Source organism: Pongo abelii, chromosome 1, assembly GCF_028885655.2.
Source record: "Pongo abelii isolate AG06213 chromosome 1, NHGRI_mPonAbe1-v2.0_pri, whole genome shotgun sequence".
NCBI lineage: Eukaryota > Metazoa > Chordata > Mammalia > Primates > Hominidae > Pongo > Pongo abelii.
Window position 1 is genome coordinate 37,211,673 of NC_071985.2, and position 18,438 is coordinate 37,230,110.

At 45.0% G+C, this 18,438-nt stretch overlaps 1 protein-coding gene across 2 annotated transcripts in view; it reads right to left on the reverse strand.

Moving 5' to 3' along the window:
• Positions 1-18,089, reverse strand: part of PPP2R5A (protein phosphatase 2 regulatory subunit B'alpha) — a 145,332-nt gene extending 127,243 nt beyond the window's left edge. Inside the window, exons 1-2 of one of the 2 annotated variants that reach the window (XM_054520883.2) lie at positions 18,024-18,089; positions 7,825-7,886 (exon numbers count right to left, since the gene is read on the reverse strand). Coding sequence is in view for 1 of the 2 variants with exons in the window: in XM_054520875.1 (XP_054376850.1) it covers positions 18,024-18,063 (40 nt within the window). In the remaining variant the exon portion in view is untranslated. The remainder of the gene's footprint in view (positions 1-7,824; positions 7,887-18,023) is intronic. The other variant, XM_054520875.1, reaches the window with a different exon arrangement.
• Between the last annotated feature and the right edge of the window lie 349 nt (positions 18,090-18,438).

Consider the following 18,438-nt stretch of genomic DNA (forward strand, 5'->3'; position numbering starts at 1 on the left):
GCCCCACCCTGACCTCCTGAATAAGAATCTCCTCTCGGCCGGGCACGGTGGCTCACACCTGTAATCCCAGCACTTTGGGAGGCCGAGGCGGGCAGATCATGAGGTCAGGAGATCGAGACCATCCTGGCTAACATGGTGAAACCCCATCTCTACTAAAAAATACAAAAAAAAAAATAGCTGGGCGTGGTGGCAGGCGCCTGTAGTCCCAGCTACTCGAGAGGTTGAGGCAGGAGAATGGCGTGAACCCGGGAGGTGGAGCTTGCAGTGAGCCAAGATTGTGCCACTACACTCCAGCCTGAGGACAGAGCGAGACTCCATCTAAAAAAAAAAAAAAAAAAAAAAAAAATCTCCTCTCTAACAAAGTTCCCAGGTAAAATGCTTGAACCTTATGGACTGAGAAGCGCTGGGCTAAATGACCCTTGCAGATTCCTCCTGTGATGGTTAATATTGAGTGCCAACTTGATTGGATTGAAAGATGCAAAGTATTATTCCTGGGTGTGTCTGTGAGGGTGTTGCCAAAGGAGATTAACATTTGAGTCAGTGGACTGGGAAAGGCAGACCCACCCTCAATCTGGGTGGGCACAGTCTAATCAGCTGCCAGTGCGGCCAGAATAAAAGCAGGCAGAAGAACGTGAAAAGACTAGACTGGTTTAGCCTCCCAGCCTACATCTTCCTCCCGTGCTGGTTGCTTCCTGCCCTCAAATATCAGACTCCAAGTTATTCAGCTTGGGGACTTGGACTGGCTTCCTTGCTCCTCAGCTTGCAGCCGGCCTATTATGGGACCTCATCTTGTGATCGTGTGAGTCAATCCTCTTAATAAACTCCCCTTTATATATAAATCCATCCTATTAGTTCTGTCCCTCTAGAGAACCCTGACTAATACACTTCCTACTTGAGGATTTCATGAGCTGCCACTAGTTGAGAAGTGGTGCAGCCCCTCTGGGGAGGGAGGCCTGGCTGCGAAGGAAGTGGGAGGCACGCTGGTATTCTCCTCCCAAGCCACAGCTCTCCACATGCCTGTTGTACAGGGGACAAAGTACACCTTTCTCCTCAATCTCAAGGGTACTGTAGCTTTAGGTCCTCTGAACACACGAGACCTCCTGTAGCAAATACCTGGGAGCCCAGACAGCTTGTAGAGATTATCTGTGCTCCCTCAGAACCATGGAGGACTTCCAGAGCAAGGAGGGAGGCAGGCAGTCCAGTGGTCTCTGCAGATCCTAGCTCTCCTCTCACTTGTAAAAACTATCTGCATGCCTCCCTGGGGGCCACAGGTGACAGGGAGTGCCCAATTTCTGATCTGTTGAAGAATCATAAACCAACTAATATATTTTTTTCAGAAGGTTTTTAAAAACTCATTTTTGCATAAATTATTCATAAATACCAATGAAAAAAAGAACACCCAAAACTAATATAGACAGTGAGGGGTCTCAAGACACGGTCAACAACCCTTTTGACTAAGAGGATCTAGTTCACAGACACACACACACAGAGTGTGTTCACCCAGCTGCTGATATTAACTACTGCCTTAGTCAACTCCGGCTGCTGTAACACAATACCATAGACTGGATGGCTCAAACAACAGATGTCAATTTTCTCACAGTTCTGGAGGTGTCTTACAGTCCAAGATCAAAGTACCAGCAGATGTGATTCTTGGTGAGGTCTCTCTTCCTGGCTTGCAGATGGCTGCCTTCTTGCTGTGTCCTTTCTTGCTATGTCCAAGGAAAGCATGGACTTTCCTTGGTGTGTACCCATGGAGAGAGAGCAAGAAAGAAAGCTCTAGTCTGTCTGTCTTCCTGTTCTTATAAGGGCACTAATCCAATCATGGGGCTCTGCCCTCAGGACCTCATCTATTAATAGTACCACCAGGTTGGGGATTAGGACTTGAACTTATGAACTTCGGAGGGACACAAACATTCATTCCATAACAACTACCAAAGTAGTAGACTTCAGAGCAATTGTTTTCTAATCCATATTTTTCCCTTCAAATCATATGTTCTTGGCTAATACTAATATTGAGTGCCCTAAGACTACATATTAGAGAAATAGAAAATTTTAGATTATCCATCTTCATAATAACCAGTAGTGCTGTAGAAATGCAGTTCATCAGTCTCTAGGGTCTCTCTACTCTACCATTTCAGGTGGGCTGTGGTCCTATGGTCAAGTCAAAGAGAAGCTGCACTGAATATTTATTCACAGTAAGGACAGCAGTTGAGATCAGAGGCTCTAGAGTTAGAATGATCTGGGTTCAAATGTGATTCTATGACTTCCTACCTGTGACCTTTCCAAACTTTGATTTCCCCATCTATAAAATGGAGGGAATGACAGTACCTTCTATCATTATATATTATTATGTAGTTGTGAGGGTTAAGTAATACATGAAAATCCCTGCCACAGGGTAGAGACTAAATACACAGTGGCTATTACTATTGTTGCAGTTGGTATCATCGGATGTGATACTTATGTTTTTCTAGCTCATATGTGCTCTTTCTACTATCACGCTGGGATCTCCAAGGAGCAGGGATTAAGCTTCCCTCAACAGAATTCCTCTTGTCTTCTTGAGGTTACAAAAGGTCTCCTGCTTCAAGTAACTCAGGGAGCTGCCAATGTAAGACTCTGCCCTTGTGGGGCATAAGAACTGTTGTGGCCACTTGCCTGTCTACTGGCCCAAAAACTCCTCCAGAGTCCTGGGCATCCAGTAAAACTTGCAGCACAAGTTAGGCCTTTTTTTTTTTTTTTTTAGAGAAGCCAAGAGTCCTCCTCCATCTCCCCCAGCCTCATTGCCCCACTCTAGTGAGCAGTGATCTTCACTCACACCTTGACTACCCACTGCCCATTTCCCCTTACATGACTCTTCACCCCTGAGCACATATATGTCATATACTGGCCTTCAAGAGTGATCTTTCATTTCAGCTTTCATTTCTTCCAGGATTCCCCAGGATCAACCATCTGAGCAGATACCTTGGGATGTTCCCAGATTTCAGAGGTAAGTCACTAGTACTTTCCCACAGTAGTAGACATCATTTCTGCCCTGCCCCTGTGGTCCTAACCATGTGCAGTGACATCAAAATCTGGTGTCATATCTCATGGAAGACTCATACCCCCAAAGCCCTTCATCCCATTCCCTTTATCCAGTGCTCATAAACCATGTGAATGACCTGGCCTGCCAGGTAAAGGCCTTGAGCCCTGCTCCTTTTTCAGCCACTCCCAATCAATCTGCCAATCATCTCTTCCAGGAAGCTTCCTGCCTTCTCTCCCAAACCAAGCTGGATTAGGGACCCCTACACTGAGCTCACCCTGTACTTATCTCTGTCGTTAACCACTGTATTGGAATGATCTGTGTCTCCATCTGCCTCCCACACTAAACTGAGCTCCAGGAGGGCTGGGGCCATGTGTTATTCATCTCTGCATCTCCAGCATTTAGACTGTGACTAATATATAGAAAGCATGCAGTACATGTTGAAAGAAATAAATAAAGGTGGGGAGAGGAAGGGAGGAGGGAAAAGAAAGATAGAAAGCAAGGAAGAAAAAAAGAAGAAGCCGGGTGCAGTGGCTCACGCCTGTAATCCCAGCACTTTGGGAGGCCGAGATGGGTGGACACAAGGTCAGGAGATCGAGACCATCCTGGCTAAGGCAGTGAAACCCCATCTCTACTAAAAACACAAAAAAAAATAGCTGGGCGTGGTGGCGGGCGCCTGTAATCCCAGCCAGTCGGGAGGCTGAGGCAGGAGAATGGCGTGAACCTGGGAGGCAGAGCTTGCAGTGAGCTGAGATCGCACCACTGCACTCCAGCCTAGGTGGCCGAGAGAGACTCCGTCTCAAAAAAAAAAAAAAAAAAAAAGAAGAAGAAGAAGAAGAAGAAAGGGAAAAGGAGGAAGGAAGAATAAGGAAAGAATGAAAGTCATAAAAAGAAGGAAATAATGAGAATAGGCTGGATCTAATTCTGTAGAATAATTCCCAATGGCCCTGAACAGTGAAGCTAAAGCCCATCCTCCTCTATATTTAATCTTCCAACATCTCCTTCTCTGTTACTACTATAAAAACAGGATAAGTTTATATGGGCCCATTAAAATCATTGGCTAAATAATCATGATGATTCCTGGAGCCCTAGGTCATCAGAAACCCCTATAAAGTCCTCTCTAATGACAGCAGGACATAAAACCATCATCAAACACAAACATTGAACCCTTTCCTGGTCACAAATACACGCTCCACTCAGCGGCCAAGGTCAGTCACTTCTTGTGTACATGAACCCTCCCCGGTCCGCCCCTGCTGACAAACATTTCCACACACATCCAAGGAGAATGAGAGAGGGACCAAAAAGCTCTTAGGAATTCAGTGGCATAATCACTTTACAGGTATCACCACATATGGAGAGGGGCAGGAACCCAGGAAGGCAAAAGGCAAAACAAAACAGCTAGATAATCAAGAAAGTATCCACGTGTGTACACACACACACCTACTCAACAGTTTAACTTCCCTAATAATGTTTTGCTCTGATTAATAATTAAATGGCCTGTGTACTTTGAATAGACGCCAACTAGTTCTCAGCAAGGAGAAGTGGTAGAGAAGCATATCAACGAGGTCAGCCTGGAATGAAAATGAGCCAGTCCACCATGCAGATAATCAAGAGCTTCTTGCATTCATTCCCTGTATCTGCTCAAAATTTTTAACTCAAATTTGCTTAACTGAAAATTTTGTTTAAGTCAAAATTTTAGAGATTAGAGATGAGGTGTGGAGAAAGTTCACTTTAACAACTTTGTTCTATTCCAGCCAATTCAGTCATTGTTCTCTCCACACAGAATAGAAGCAATAGTTTGATCCTGAAGCCTGAGCTAAACTCTGTTGGTTGTGTTTGGAGGACAGCTCCCCTTGGCTTTAGGGGCTAACCCCCATGTGTCCTCTCTCTCCCTTCGGCAGATGCTCCCTTATGGATACCACGCCATCCCTCTGAACACAGTATATATTCCTCATGATTCATTATGGTCAGGAATTTAATTACTGACCACAAATTATGTGGGAATTATCTTCCAGGGAATTGGGAAAATGAGTGTGATTGTAGGAAAAGATAATCTATTATAGATTATTTTTAAAATAATGTCAAATGTTAATCTTGTATATGGGAAGAGAGGGAAAGACTAAGTTAAAGATAGCAGAAGGTCTGAGGGATCCCAACTAGTGCTCAGGTAAGGAGGGTGGGAAAGAGGGAAAGGAGAATGTGAAGGAAGAAGGCATATTTGGACAAAAGGCACATGCCACATGGAATCGTCTTCCCCCAATCAAAGGAGGGTGGGTGCTTCCCAGGAGGGCATAGTGTCACTCTCCAGGTACCCACCTGGCATGGAAGCAGGGGCCTACCCGTGCCTGCCTCTTTCCCACTCTCCTTTTTCTTCCTTCTTCCTCCCTGTCTCCTTTCCTTCCATCCACTTTTACTGACCACCTGTGTGTTAGGTGCTGTGGAGGTGGTGGGAATATAAAAACAACAGAAGAGTCTCTAATGTCCAGTCATTAAGCAGTAAAGCTAGTAACCAACAAGTTCAGCAAAGCAAGCTATGCAACCATATCACAGGGCTTGTTTATGTTAATAAATGTGGTGGGGCCCAGTGTGCCTCAGTGGAGGCAGCAGCCATTTCCACCTGGCAGCCAATAGTTGATTTCAGTAACAATATTGTTCTCAAAACTTCCCCACACCTACTGCTCTAGAATAAAAGAAAATAGAGACATGACAACCAAATGCAATGTAAGAATTTTGATTGGATCTTGTTTGAAAAAAAAAACATCCAAAGTCCATTGACTTTGGAGACTCAGAAGGGGGAGGATGAGAGAGGGGTATGGGATAAAAAAACTACATATTGGGTACAATGTACACTACTTGGGTGATGGGTGCATGAAAATCTCAGACGTCACCACTCTGCGATTCATCCACGTAACCAAAAACCATTTGTACCCCAAAAGCTACTGAAATTTTTTAAAACACATACACACACACACAAACATCTGTTAGAAGACATACTGGGAAACATTTTGGAAAATTTTATATGATTTGGGAATTGGGAACCAGGGGATATTAGGTAATTATCATTAATTTTCTTAAGTGTAATAAAAGTTACTGTATGTCAGAGGATGTCCTTATTTTCAAGAGATGTGTGTTGAAGTATTTAGGGATGATGTCCGTATCTTACATTGAAATAGTTTAGGAAAAAACATATATTTGGTAAAATGTATACAACTGTAGAATCTAGATGAGGGATTTCAGTGTCAATTGTACTATTATTTCAGCTTTTCTATGCATTTGAAATTTTTTATAATAAAAAATTCGAATAAAAAATTATCTCCACTTGCTAGCTGTTGTAATAAGGCCTTTAGTAGAATAAAGCCTTTTGTGTGTCAATTAGCTAATAAATAATCATAACTAACATTTTTCATGTGCCAGGCAATGCTGAGAGCTAGCATGCAATAATTGCAGTATGAGCTTTCCTTTCCAGAGAGGAAAACCGAGGCTTGGCAAGGTTAAGTTCTTATCCCAAGACACGCAGATAGTAACTGTCAGGGCCAGATCCCAGCCTGGCTTTGATCTGGTTCTAAACTACCCACTCTTAACTGCCAACTTCTACTGACAGCCTTCTAGAAAAAACCCTGACATTCAATGTCTGGGTAAAGTAATAGGAACAGGAATCATTGCCATGAAGGGCAGTCTGTCAACTTGTGCGTGCAAACAACCATGAAGAGCCTTTCTTACTTCGGTAGGGAGAAAAAAGGCCTCGGGGGCTGCCAGAGGAGAAGAGGCCATCAGTGAGGGAGGAAAGGGCATGGAGAGAGGAAGTGGGGGAGGAAAATGGCCTCACCTTATGGACCCGCAGTTCTGTAGGACGAATTAAAGCTGTAAAGCAGGTATTTTTGACTGGAGCAGCAGACAAATGTTTCTGTTTAGTAGAAAAGTTACTGCAGTCAATGCTGTTCCATATCACTAACGAAGGCTGAAAAAAACCACAGCTGAAAGGTATAATGGTGCTTTCTTCTAGAGAGTTGCTTAAGCAAGGTCTCATTGTGCCTGAAGTCTGTATTATTTACTGGCCATTCAGGACGTGCAACGCGATTTAAGAGAGCGGTGCTGGGCTGCATTGAGCGAGCTATACCCTCTTACTCAGTCCCCTGTACAACAAGGCCAGAGACAGTGGAGGGCAGGGTGTGCCCAGCCAATTGGCCTCTATAGGAATTTCAACCATGACCTCGACCTTATTTGCTCTCTGCTCCAGTCTCCTGACTAACCAACCGTTGCCTGGCAGAGCCTGAGTTCCACAGCCAGCCTGGCGGGGCCACCATGTAACAGTCCAGGGTCAAGCTGTATTTTGCTTTTGGTGTACAAAATGCAGGAACTGGAGAAATCACGTAAAAAGTCAGGAGGAGGTAAACATTCCAAGCACCAGCCTCCCCGGAATTCGGCATTAGAACAAAAGCCGCTTCCTTCAGTGCCCTTTTCTTACAGAGCAGCTTTTCCTGTGAGGAGAGAGTTACGTCATTAACACCTTGGTTAGTGGGGTGTTCTGAGTTGTCGGGATTAACCATCTAGGCGGTGGGGTGAAGGGTCCCGTTATGCAGAATGTGGGGACTGCCCCTGAGATGTTTTTGTTTTTAAAACAAACACAATTGTGCCAGCTGATCTCAGTACACATTTCTAGAAAAATCACAGCCTGTGACATCACAGACCTTCCTTCAGCCTCGGACCAGCAGCAACACACTCTGAAGTAGGTCTCAGAAGACAAAAAGCTGAAATCAACTCATGCTTCCTGCTACACAGAATCCACTGAGAGGAAAAGGAAACTTTACCGAAACTTCAGAAAGCTGCAGAAATGACACCCATTTTCACAATCCCAGAAGGAAAGCTGCATCTGAGGGGAATAAAAACAGAGCAATGGAAGAGTATTTGTTAAAATAAATGGCTTTGACAGGACATTTTCTCTAAAGGTCTCCCTCGCCTCAAATAGTACTCCTGCCTTCAGTCCATCTTGCATGCCACACAGCTGTGGGCATCCTGGCAGCCGCTGCCATGTCCTTGCCTAAAAGCCTCAGTGCCCCCACCCCCAACCAACCCACCCGCCCCACAACTGGTCTTCCTTTCTCTGGCTTCTTGGAGCAATAAGACCCCCTTCTCCCAGTGAGGGATCTTTCTGAAAGGTAAGTATGAACCCATTCCTCTCCTGCTCAAAAATAGTGGCCAGCTCTCGATCTCCCCAAAGATAGAAATGCACACTTTGGCCGGATGTGGAGGTTCATGCCTGTAATCCTAGCACTTTGGGAGGCCAAGGCGGGTGGATCACCTGAAGTCAGGAGTTGAAGACCAGCCTGGCCAACATGGTGAAACCCTGTCCCTACTAAAAGTACAAAAATTAGCCAGGCATGGTGGCACACACCTGTAATCCCAGCTACTTGGGAGGCTGAGGCAGGAGAATTGTTGGACCTGGGTGGCGGAGGTTGCAGTGAGCTGAGATCGTGCCATTGCACTCCACCCTGGGTGACAGAGAGAGACTCTGTCTCAAAAAAAAAAAAAAAAAGAAAGAAAAAAGAAAAGAAAAGAAAGAAAGAAAAAGAAAAAGAAATGCACACTTTATTTGGCACCTGGGCCCTCATGACCTTTCTCCTGCCCACTTTTCCCAGACTGTCTGCTACCACACGGTATGTGCAGCCTTTCTCCCAGTCACACGGACTCCTCTGAAAGCTTGCCTGTCTTTCTTGTGTGGCATCTACCTGTGCCTTTGCACTCACTGTCCACTTGTCTAAAATGCTCTTCCTCCAAATCCACAGAGAAAACGTAACCCAAATGCTACCTCCTCAGTGGAGCCCCTCCAGAAGTTTCTCTCTCTCTCTCTGTCTGTCTCTCTCTGTGTGTCTCTCTCTCTCCACACACACCCTGCTCACCTCCCCAGCCACACAGGTATCACTCCTCTTTTCAGGGCTCTGCTCTGTTCTCTGTTCACAGATCTGCCACCCACACTAGTCTGTGAGCAGTCCCTTGGGGACAGAGCCCATGAAGTGCTCATCTTTGTGTTCCCAGTTCTTAGCCCAGTGCCTGGCACCCAGTAGGTGCTTCATAATCTAAGTCCCCCAACCAAATTCTGCTTTTTCCAAGTCATCCTCAACACTCCATAGGAAAGAGTTCTGCTACCACAGAACAATGTATTCTATATTGCCTATAAATTATTACATTTCTCTCTTCCTGGAGATATATATAGATATACACACACACACATATATATGTATATATGGATATATAGGCACCCAGCCTATACGACCTAAATCTTACAGAGAAACTCTTGGCTTCTGTATGAGGGACAAATGGAGTCAGTCTCTAGGCTAACATTTTTTCTATAAACTAAGATTTTAAAACAATTGATGTTGATATCTTAAAGGTCAGTCAGCAAATTAATTAATCAACATTATCTCCTAAACAACAGCCAAGGGCTAATGGAAGGGTGGGAGAGAATAAAAAAATGTGACTTCCCTAAAGCATATTATAGTTTAGTAGGACAAAATTTTAAAAATTCAATAATTTAAAAAATTTTTTAGAAACAGGGTTTTGTTCTGTCACCCAGGCTGGAGTGCAGTGGCATGATCACGGTTCACTACAGCCTCAAGCTCCTGGGCTCACACGATCCTCCCACCTTAGCCTCCCAAGTATCTGAGACTACAGGTGCACTGCACTGCACCCAGCTAATTTTTAAGAATTTTTTTGTAGAGGTAGGTGTCGCTGTGTTACCCAAGCAGGTCTTGAACTCCTGGGCTTAAGTGATCCTCCTGCCTTGGCCTCCCAAAGTATTAGGAATATAGGCAAGAGCCACTGTGCCCAGCCTACATCCTAGAATATACTACACACACAAACACACACACACACACACACACACACACACACACACACACACACTGCACTCCAGCCCAGGTGACAGTGTGAGACTCCGTCTCAAAAAAAAAAAAAAAAAAAGATTTAGGCTGTATATTCAGAAGTTGCAGGAATGCAGTGGCCTAATAGGATAAAACATCCTGGCACTGTGACCTGGCCTCCTTCCCCATTGTCTGTCCTCTTGCTTGGCCTCTTCTCAGGCTGGGCTCTGCTCTCCCTTCCCAGGGCCAAAGGATTCAGAGGCAACCCAAGATTTACACATCGAATTCCTCTCCAATTTTCTTGCCATCACCCTTGTGGGGTTTGGCTCTCTGCTGTTGCAGTAATATTTTTAATTTATTTGTTTATTTATTTTTGAGATGGAGTCTCGCTCTGTCACTCAGGCTGGAGTGCAATGGTGTGATCTTGTCTCACTGCAACCTCTGCCACCCATGTTCAAGCGATTCTCCTCCCTCAGCCTCCTAAGTAGCTGGGATTACAGGTGCCCGCCACCACTCCCGGCTAATTTTTGTATTTTTAGCAGAGACAGGGTTTCACCATGTTGACCAGCCTGTTGCAGTAATATTAATACTTCATCAACAGGACCTGCCATTCTCTAACCTGCCATGGTTCAGTGGCTGTAAAGGAGAAAATTAATACACATTGCTTCTTCCAAAGTGACCCTGGAGAAACTTTTTTCCCCCCAGTTGTCACTACTTCAGAAATTCTAAAATAAGATTGGGGAAGATGAAGGATATGTGAAAAGTTCTCCCTTGGCTTCCACCTGCCACTTGTTATCACCAGCTATCTGAAGAGTCCAGTTGCCTGGAGGCCTTCAGCTAGGATGATGGTATTCTTTTTTCTTTTTTTTTTTGAGACGGAATCTCGCTCTGTCGCCCAGGCTGGAGTGTAGTGGTATGATCTTGGCTCACTGCAACCTTCACCTCCCAGGTTCAAGCGATTCTCCTGCCTCAGCCTCCTGAGTAGCTGGGATCACAGGTGCATGCTACCACACCCGGCTAATTTTTTTGTATTTTTAGTAGAGATAGGGTTTCACCATGTTGGTCAGGCTGGTCTCAAACTCCTGACCTTGTGATCTGCCCGTCTCGGCCTCCCAAAGTGCTGGGATTACAGGCATGAGCCACTATGCCTGGCCTGGGATGGTGATATTCTAGGCAGTGTCTCCAGGCTGCAAGTAGAACAGTTTCAGAACGGCCTCAGGGTTGATGTCAGCCAAAGGAAAACAGCTGGTGTCTTTATCCATGACCCTGCTTTATCCCCCCATGGCCATCCTGCCACAAACTCCCCCTCAAAGGCCTTAGCAGAGGGCCAAGAATTTGTTCGTTGAGGGAAAAAACTTGTTTCAATGTCAAACTGACATTCCTAAGGGCTCCTGCAGCCTCCCCTACCGGAATCCTTCAGATCCGGGGCTTGAGTGTTGGTGAGACGGGAATCTAAGTCTGTGCAGCAGTGCAGTCAAGGAGTGGCCAGGTGTTAAGGACATGAGGACAGGGTCAGAGACTAGTTACTGGAGAGATGGACACACATGGGCCCAGGCTAGCCTGAGAAGGCCATAAAAAGTCCTGGCATTGTGCCCCAGCCACCTTCTCCATTGTCTTTCTTAACGACATGATCACTGTTAACCAATGGTGGCCCAAACCTAATTCAAGATCCTGAGAACCCCTTCAAAGAAGGAGAGGAGCCAAGCAGGTAACAGCATCTCAGGGGTTTCAACAGCAGGGATTAGAAGTCAGACTGGGAGTGTCTGAGTTTTGGGGCAGGAAATAAAATACTGAATCTTAGATGGGAAATGCTGAATTATTAGGCAGGTGTTTGGTCAAAGCAGAATATCATAAAGTAGATTGGGAACAAGGACTCAGGATACTGAAGTCAAACCATGCTTACTAGCTGCAGAACTACCTTGTTGATGGGCCACTGGCTGAGAGTATCTCCTTCCTCCTACCTGGAACAAGGTCTGCTCCTAGACCTAGAGGCACAACTGACTTTGCAGGTGGAGCCCTCCCTATGCTAGAGGTCAGCACCTTAAGGACCAGAACCATGCCTGGCTCACTCTCTACTCAGTGAGTGCCTGATACATGGTAGGCACTTGATGAACACTTACTGAGTGAATGACCATTGTGTATGTTTTTGGGAAGCTGGATCAGGATGTAGGCACAGCCTTTCTTCCCTAGAAAAGCAGAGTCAGTTCATCCTGGAGGTTTCACCATTACCAGAGACCTGCCTGGACCTGTACAGCTCTAGCCTCTGGATTTATCTTGTTTTAACAAACACATCGTGCTTGCCATGTGCAGCAAATATAAACCAATTTAATGTTCAACAATCCTTTGTGGTAGGTATCTTTATTTTATTTTATTTATTTTTTATTTTATTATTTATTTTTTCAAGACAGAGTTTTGCTCTGTTGCCCAGGCTAGAGTGCAGTGGTGCGATCTCCGCTTACTGCAAGCTCTGCCTTCCGGGTTCACGCCATTCTCCTGCCTCAGCCTCCAGAGTAGCTGGGACTACAGGTGCCTGCCACCACGCCTGGCTAATTTTTTGTATTTTTAGTAGAGACGGGGTTTCACCGTGTTAGCCAGGATGGTCTCGATCTCCCGACCTCATGATCCACCCGCCTCGGCCTCCCAAAGTGCTGGGATTACAGGCGTGAGCCACCGCGCCCAGCCTGAGGTAAGTATCTTTATTAACCCCATTTAATAGATGAGAAAACAGGCACAGAGAGGTCAAGTAACTGACCAAAGTTACACAGTGATAGAGCCTGGCTATGACCCCAGGCATTCTGGCTCTAGAGCCTATACTCACAGAGACAAGCATAAAGGCCAGAGGGTCCAAACCCACCACTATCCATGGTTTAGAATTGAATTATGCAGCGTGGATCTCTATGACCTCTAAAAGCTATTCACCACCCCTAGACATCCTGACAAGTCTGAGATGCTGGTGGTGACTAGAGATATGGAAACAATTCCCACTGCCTTTGCTTGTCTCTGAAATGCAAACGAGACATGCGTTGGTAGAGTATTACCTTGTAGGACAACTCCCTGAGGCCTCCTAGACTCGGCCACCCATTGCACAGGGCCAGTTTCACAAAGGCAGGCATGTAACCTGTGGAGTCACACAGGTCTCTGTGCTTTGAAGGGCCCTGTGCTTGGTTTGATGCACCGCTATTGCCATCCTGAAATTCCTAATACTTTTTGAACCAGGGCTCTGAGACTTTTATCTTGCACTGGGCCCTGTAAATTAGGTCCTGCCTAGGCTTGTATGTTGTCCATTAGATTCATCCCGATTTCCTTTCTCTTGCCCTCCCTCTCTTGCCCACAGGAATCAGCCTCTTACAATCTCTGTAAATTCTTGACATTCTTAGGTGTTAGGAGAACATGCAGGTCAACTCCAGTTCTTAAGAGTCTCTTATTCTAATCTGTTTCTTCTGAAGCTGATTAGGAATTTTTTTTTCATAAGATCTTAGGCATCTGATACTCACTCCATCCCTCCCACCCTCTCCCTGTGTTGACTTCATTCCTCCTGCTTCTGATCTTTCAGCTCCCTGCCAATCCAGGAGCGAGATAAAGACTGCAAGGGCTGAGGCAGGTTGTTGGTAAAGGAAGCCCCAGCTGAAAGAGAACATCCACAGTCTAGATTAAAAGTGATTTAAGAGATATTAAATTAATGTGAGGATCTTGTTTAGATTCTGATTCAAAGAAACCAACTGTAAAAAGACTTTTTTTAGACAATCAAGAAACTTTGAATATGAACTGTGTGTTAAAGGATGTTGACAAATTATGCTTTATTTTGTTGGGTATGAAAAGGTGTTGTGGTTACATAAGAAAATGCCCTTATTTCTTTTAGATATCTGTATTGAAGTATTTAGGAGTGTTACAACATGGTATCTAGGATTTGCTCTAAAATGCTTTAGGAGAAAAAAAAACTTAGGGTTGGGAGTGAGAGACATGAAACAAATGTGACAAAGTATTGATGTTTTTTGAAGTTGGTGATGGAATTTCTTAAACTCTTTTCTTTGTGTACGTTTGGAAGTTTTCATAATAAATAGTTAAAAGCAAAAGAGCAGAGGAGTGACAGACAGAGCATCCAAACCACAGTGTTTCCAGAAGAGTAGAAGCAGATGTTTACTGTTGTTCTGTTTCAGTGGCTCAGAGGAATCTCTCTGGTCTCTAAATGAGCTGTTTTTTGCATGTGTGGATGACACAACTTTGCAGTTTCCTCTGAAACACAACCTCTTGGAGCTGTTTCAATAACAGTAGGACTGGCTCCACTGAACCATCTCCCCTTACTCTCCTGCCTACTTTCTCTTATGATAAAGAGCTTATGAGGATATGAGTAGAATAGGAACTATAGAGGAGCAAACTCATGACCTTAATATATTAGCCTCCTTACAAACTGCCTCTAAGTCCTGCTCCTCCTCTAAATCCTTGCCTCGAAATCCTGCTCCTCCTCTGGACCTCACTCAAGTGCTACCCCCTATGACCTTCTGTGACCACCTGATCTATCCTAATCCCTTCTTCCCAATCTCCATGGCATTTGCAGCCCAGTATCTGGTATTTCACCCTCTATTTGGTTCTGAGTTGTTCTCAATCATTTTGTACGACCCAGGCTTCACTCCCCACCAGGTTGCAGTTTTCCATATCTTCTACTCCAACAGGTTTTTAAACAGGCCTATTCCATGCTGAGCACATTGCAGGCCATTCATTCATAGGTTCATCCACTTATTCCTCCAATTCTGAGCACTTACTCCATGCTAGACATTGTACTAGATGCTGGGAATTCAGCAGTGAACAAGATAGACCCAGTCTCTGCCCTGGAGCTCCTTTGGTTGAGGTTGAGAGAAAGAGAGAGAGACTGATATTAAACAAATAATTGTACAACAAAGTAATTCATGACAGTGGTGGTACGTGCTGTAAATACAGCATCTGTGGTGCCCTGAGTGTGTAGAACAGGAGACCTGGCCTGGTCTGAAGAGTCAGGAAAGGCTCCCTAAGGAAGTGACTTTAGGAAGGGACTTAAAGGAAATATAATAATTAGCCTGGCAAGGAGAGGGGAGGAGCATTCCAGGCAGAGCAAACAGCATGGGAAAGGCTCCTGGAGGAAGTAGCCTGGCATGCCAAAAGAAGTTAAGTTTTACTGGCATGCAGAGACCATAGTTGAAAATGAGCATACTTTTTGAATTGAGATGAATCCAGCACACTAGAAGCTGGATTCTTATTATCAGCTAAGTTAGGTTGTTACAGTAATACCCTCCAATCTATCTTGTCTCTCTGCATGCATGCTCCTTTGCAACATGATTTTGCCCCTCTTCTCAAAAAGCAGTACAGTCTGTTTCTCTACCTGCTGAATCTGGGCTTGGCTATATGACCTTCTTTGGCCAATGGGATGATAGCAAATGTCATGCAAGCAGAGGCTCTTGCTTGTGGGAACCCCTCTGGCACCATGTCAACAAGCTGTTCCTTGTAGCGCTACTTGAAGATGAGAGGCACTACACGGAAAGAAGCTCCAGCCATACCCACAATCCTGGGATTCCACATGAGGCCAGACATATGAGCGGGGCCATCCTAGACCATCCAGCCCCAACCAAACCAGTTGAGGCCAGAAGATCACCCAACTAGCCACAGAATCAACTAGAATAAACATTTGTTATTGTTATAAACTGAATGCTCTAGGCTTTCCAAAATTCATATATTGAAATCCTACCCCCTAACGTGACAATAGTAGGAGATGTGATATTTGGGAGGTAATTAGGATTAGATGAGGTCTTGAGGGTGAAGCCCTCATGAATGGGATTAGTGTCTCCATAAAATATGCCCAAGGGAGTTTATTCCTCCCTTCTACCAGGTGAGGACACAACTAGAAGGCACCATCTATGAACCAGAAACCCCTCACCAGACACCAAATCTGCTGGTGCCTCATCATGCACTTCCTAGCTTCCAGAACTGTTAGAAATACATTGTTGTTTAAGCCACCCAGTTTATGATTTTTCATTATAGCAGCCCAAGCTGACTAAGACAGTTTTATTTATTTATTTTTTTTCAGATGGAGTCTTGCTCTGTCGCCCAGGCTAGAGTGCGGTGGCGTGATCTTGGCTCACTGCAAGCTCCACCTCCCGGGTTCACGCCACTCTCCTGCCTCAGCCTCCCGAGTAGCTGGGGCTACAGGCGTCCACCACCACACCCGGCTAAATTTTTGTATTTTTTAGTAGAGACAGGGTTTTACCGTATTAGTCAGGATGGTCTTGATCTCCTGACCTCGTGATCCGCCTGCCTCAGACTCCCAAAATGCTGGGATTACAGGCGTGAGCCATGGCACCCAGTCCATTTTAGAGACTTACATAAACAAACTGTGGTATAGTCATGACAAAATACCATATTGCAGTTAAACTGGATGAATTCGATATTTACATGTCAAATGGATATTCTCAAAAACATCAGGTGACTGTACATAAAACAAAATTATCTTCTCTATTTCTATGTGTCTATCCAACTAGTCCAAGTAAAAAACATGGAGGCCAGGTGCGGTGGCTCACGCCTCTAATCCCAGCACTTTAGGGGGCTGAGGCAGGCAGATCACGAGGTCAGGAGATCAAGACCATCCTGGCTAACACTGTGAAACCCCGTCTCTACTAAAAATAGAAAAACAAAATTAGCCGGGCATGGTGGTGGTCACCTGTAGTCCCAGCTACTCGGGAGGCTGAGGCAGAAGAATGGTGTGAACCCGGGAGGGGGAGCTTGCAGTGAGCCAAGATCATGCTGCTGCACTCCAGCCTGGGTGACAGAGCAAGACTCCATCTCATATAAATAAATAAATAAATAAATAAATAAATAAATAAATATTTTTTTAAAAAAAACATGGAGCAGATGGAAACTCACCCAGCTCATTGTATTAGTTTCCTATTGCTGCTGTAACAAATCAGCATAAATTTAATAGCGCAAAACAACACCGAAGTCTACAATTGGTAAGCAGGGCTGTGTTCCTTCTGGAGGATCTAAAGGAGAATATTTGCCTTTTCCAGCTTCTAGAGGCTGCTTGCATTTCTTAGCTCTTGGATGCATCTTACCAGCCTCTGCTTCATCATCACCAACCTCATGCAACATTGTGTCATCTCTTTCTCTGCCTCTGACCTCCTGCCTCCCTCCAATAAATGCCCTTGTGATTATATTGGGTCCAGCTGGCTAACCCAGAATAATCTCCCCCATCTCAAAATCCTTAATTACATCTGCAAAATCTCTTTTGCCATGGCAACATATTTACAGGCTCCAGAGGTTGGTAAGTGAACATCTTTTGGGTGGGGGAGTTGGGGGCAGGCATTAGTCAGTCATGGTAGCGTTTGACTGAAGAGAGAAGGAGGAAAATAGGATTAGAGTGATGAACTAAGAGAACTTCATCTGCCAGGTTTTTTTTACTTTAAAAAAACTTATCGGCTGGGTGCAATGGCTCACGCCTGTAATCCCAACACTTTGGGAGGCCGAGGCAGGTGGATCACCTGACATCAGGAGTTCGAGACCAGCCTGATCAACATGGAGAAACCCCATCTCTACTAAAAATACAAAATTAGCCGGGCATGGCAGCGTATGCCTGTAATCCCAGCCGCTCGGGAGGCTGAGGCAGGAGAATCGCTTGAACCCGGGAGGCGAAGTAGAGGTGAGCCAAGATCGTGCCACTGCACTCCAGCCTGGGCAACAAGAGCGAAACTCCATCTCAAACAAACAAACAAACAAACAAAAACTTATCTTAACCAGGTATGGTGGTGTGGGCCTGTAATCCCTGCTGCTCAGGAGGCTGAGGAAGGAGAATCGCTTGTACCCGGGAGACAGAGGTTGCAGTGAGCTGAGATCATGCCATGGCACTCAAGCCTGGGCGACAGAGCAAGACCCTGTCTCAAAAAATAATAATAAAAAAAATAAAAAAGTTATCTGAGACAAATATGTCAAATTGTCATTTTATGATTATGGGTGGTGTTAGAAACAAACTGCCCCCAAAAGCTTCTTGGTACTGCTGACACTCCCCTTCAAACCTCTCCGTGCTGCCCACCTCTCCCCCTAATGCTCTGCAACTCTTCTCCTTCCCCTAAGTCTCTACATTTCTAAGCCCTTATCTAGGCGCCGCGGTGAAGCCAGCAGACTTCACTTACCAGACCTTGCTGCAATAAGCAAACTCCAATTACAAACCATCTAGACAGCAAAGGGGGAGGTCGTGGGAAGCATAAACAAACTTTACCTACACCCTCCTGTAATAAACGTCACAAGGTGATATGTGGCAAAATTAACCAGCAAACAACCCTGGGATGTCGCCACACCAAAGAACTCCCTCAAACTCCCCTCCCCAATATAAACCCCTCATTGTGTAAGCTTGGGGCTGCTTCCTCTCTGACTGTTAAACGGGCAGCCAGCAGGTTAAGAAACTTCCTCACCTAACCTTGGGTCTCTTTCTTGTACTTTCTCTCGGCTAACCTTACAGGTGGTAAGTATGACTTATATTATTCCCTGTACCATTCACTATATTTTTTTTTTTTTCAGAATTCCAAGGAAGATAGAAATGGGGTTAGG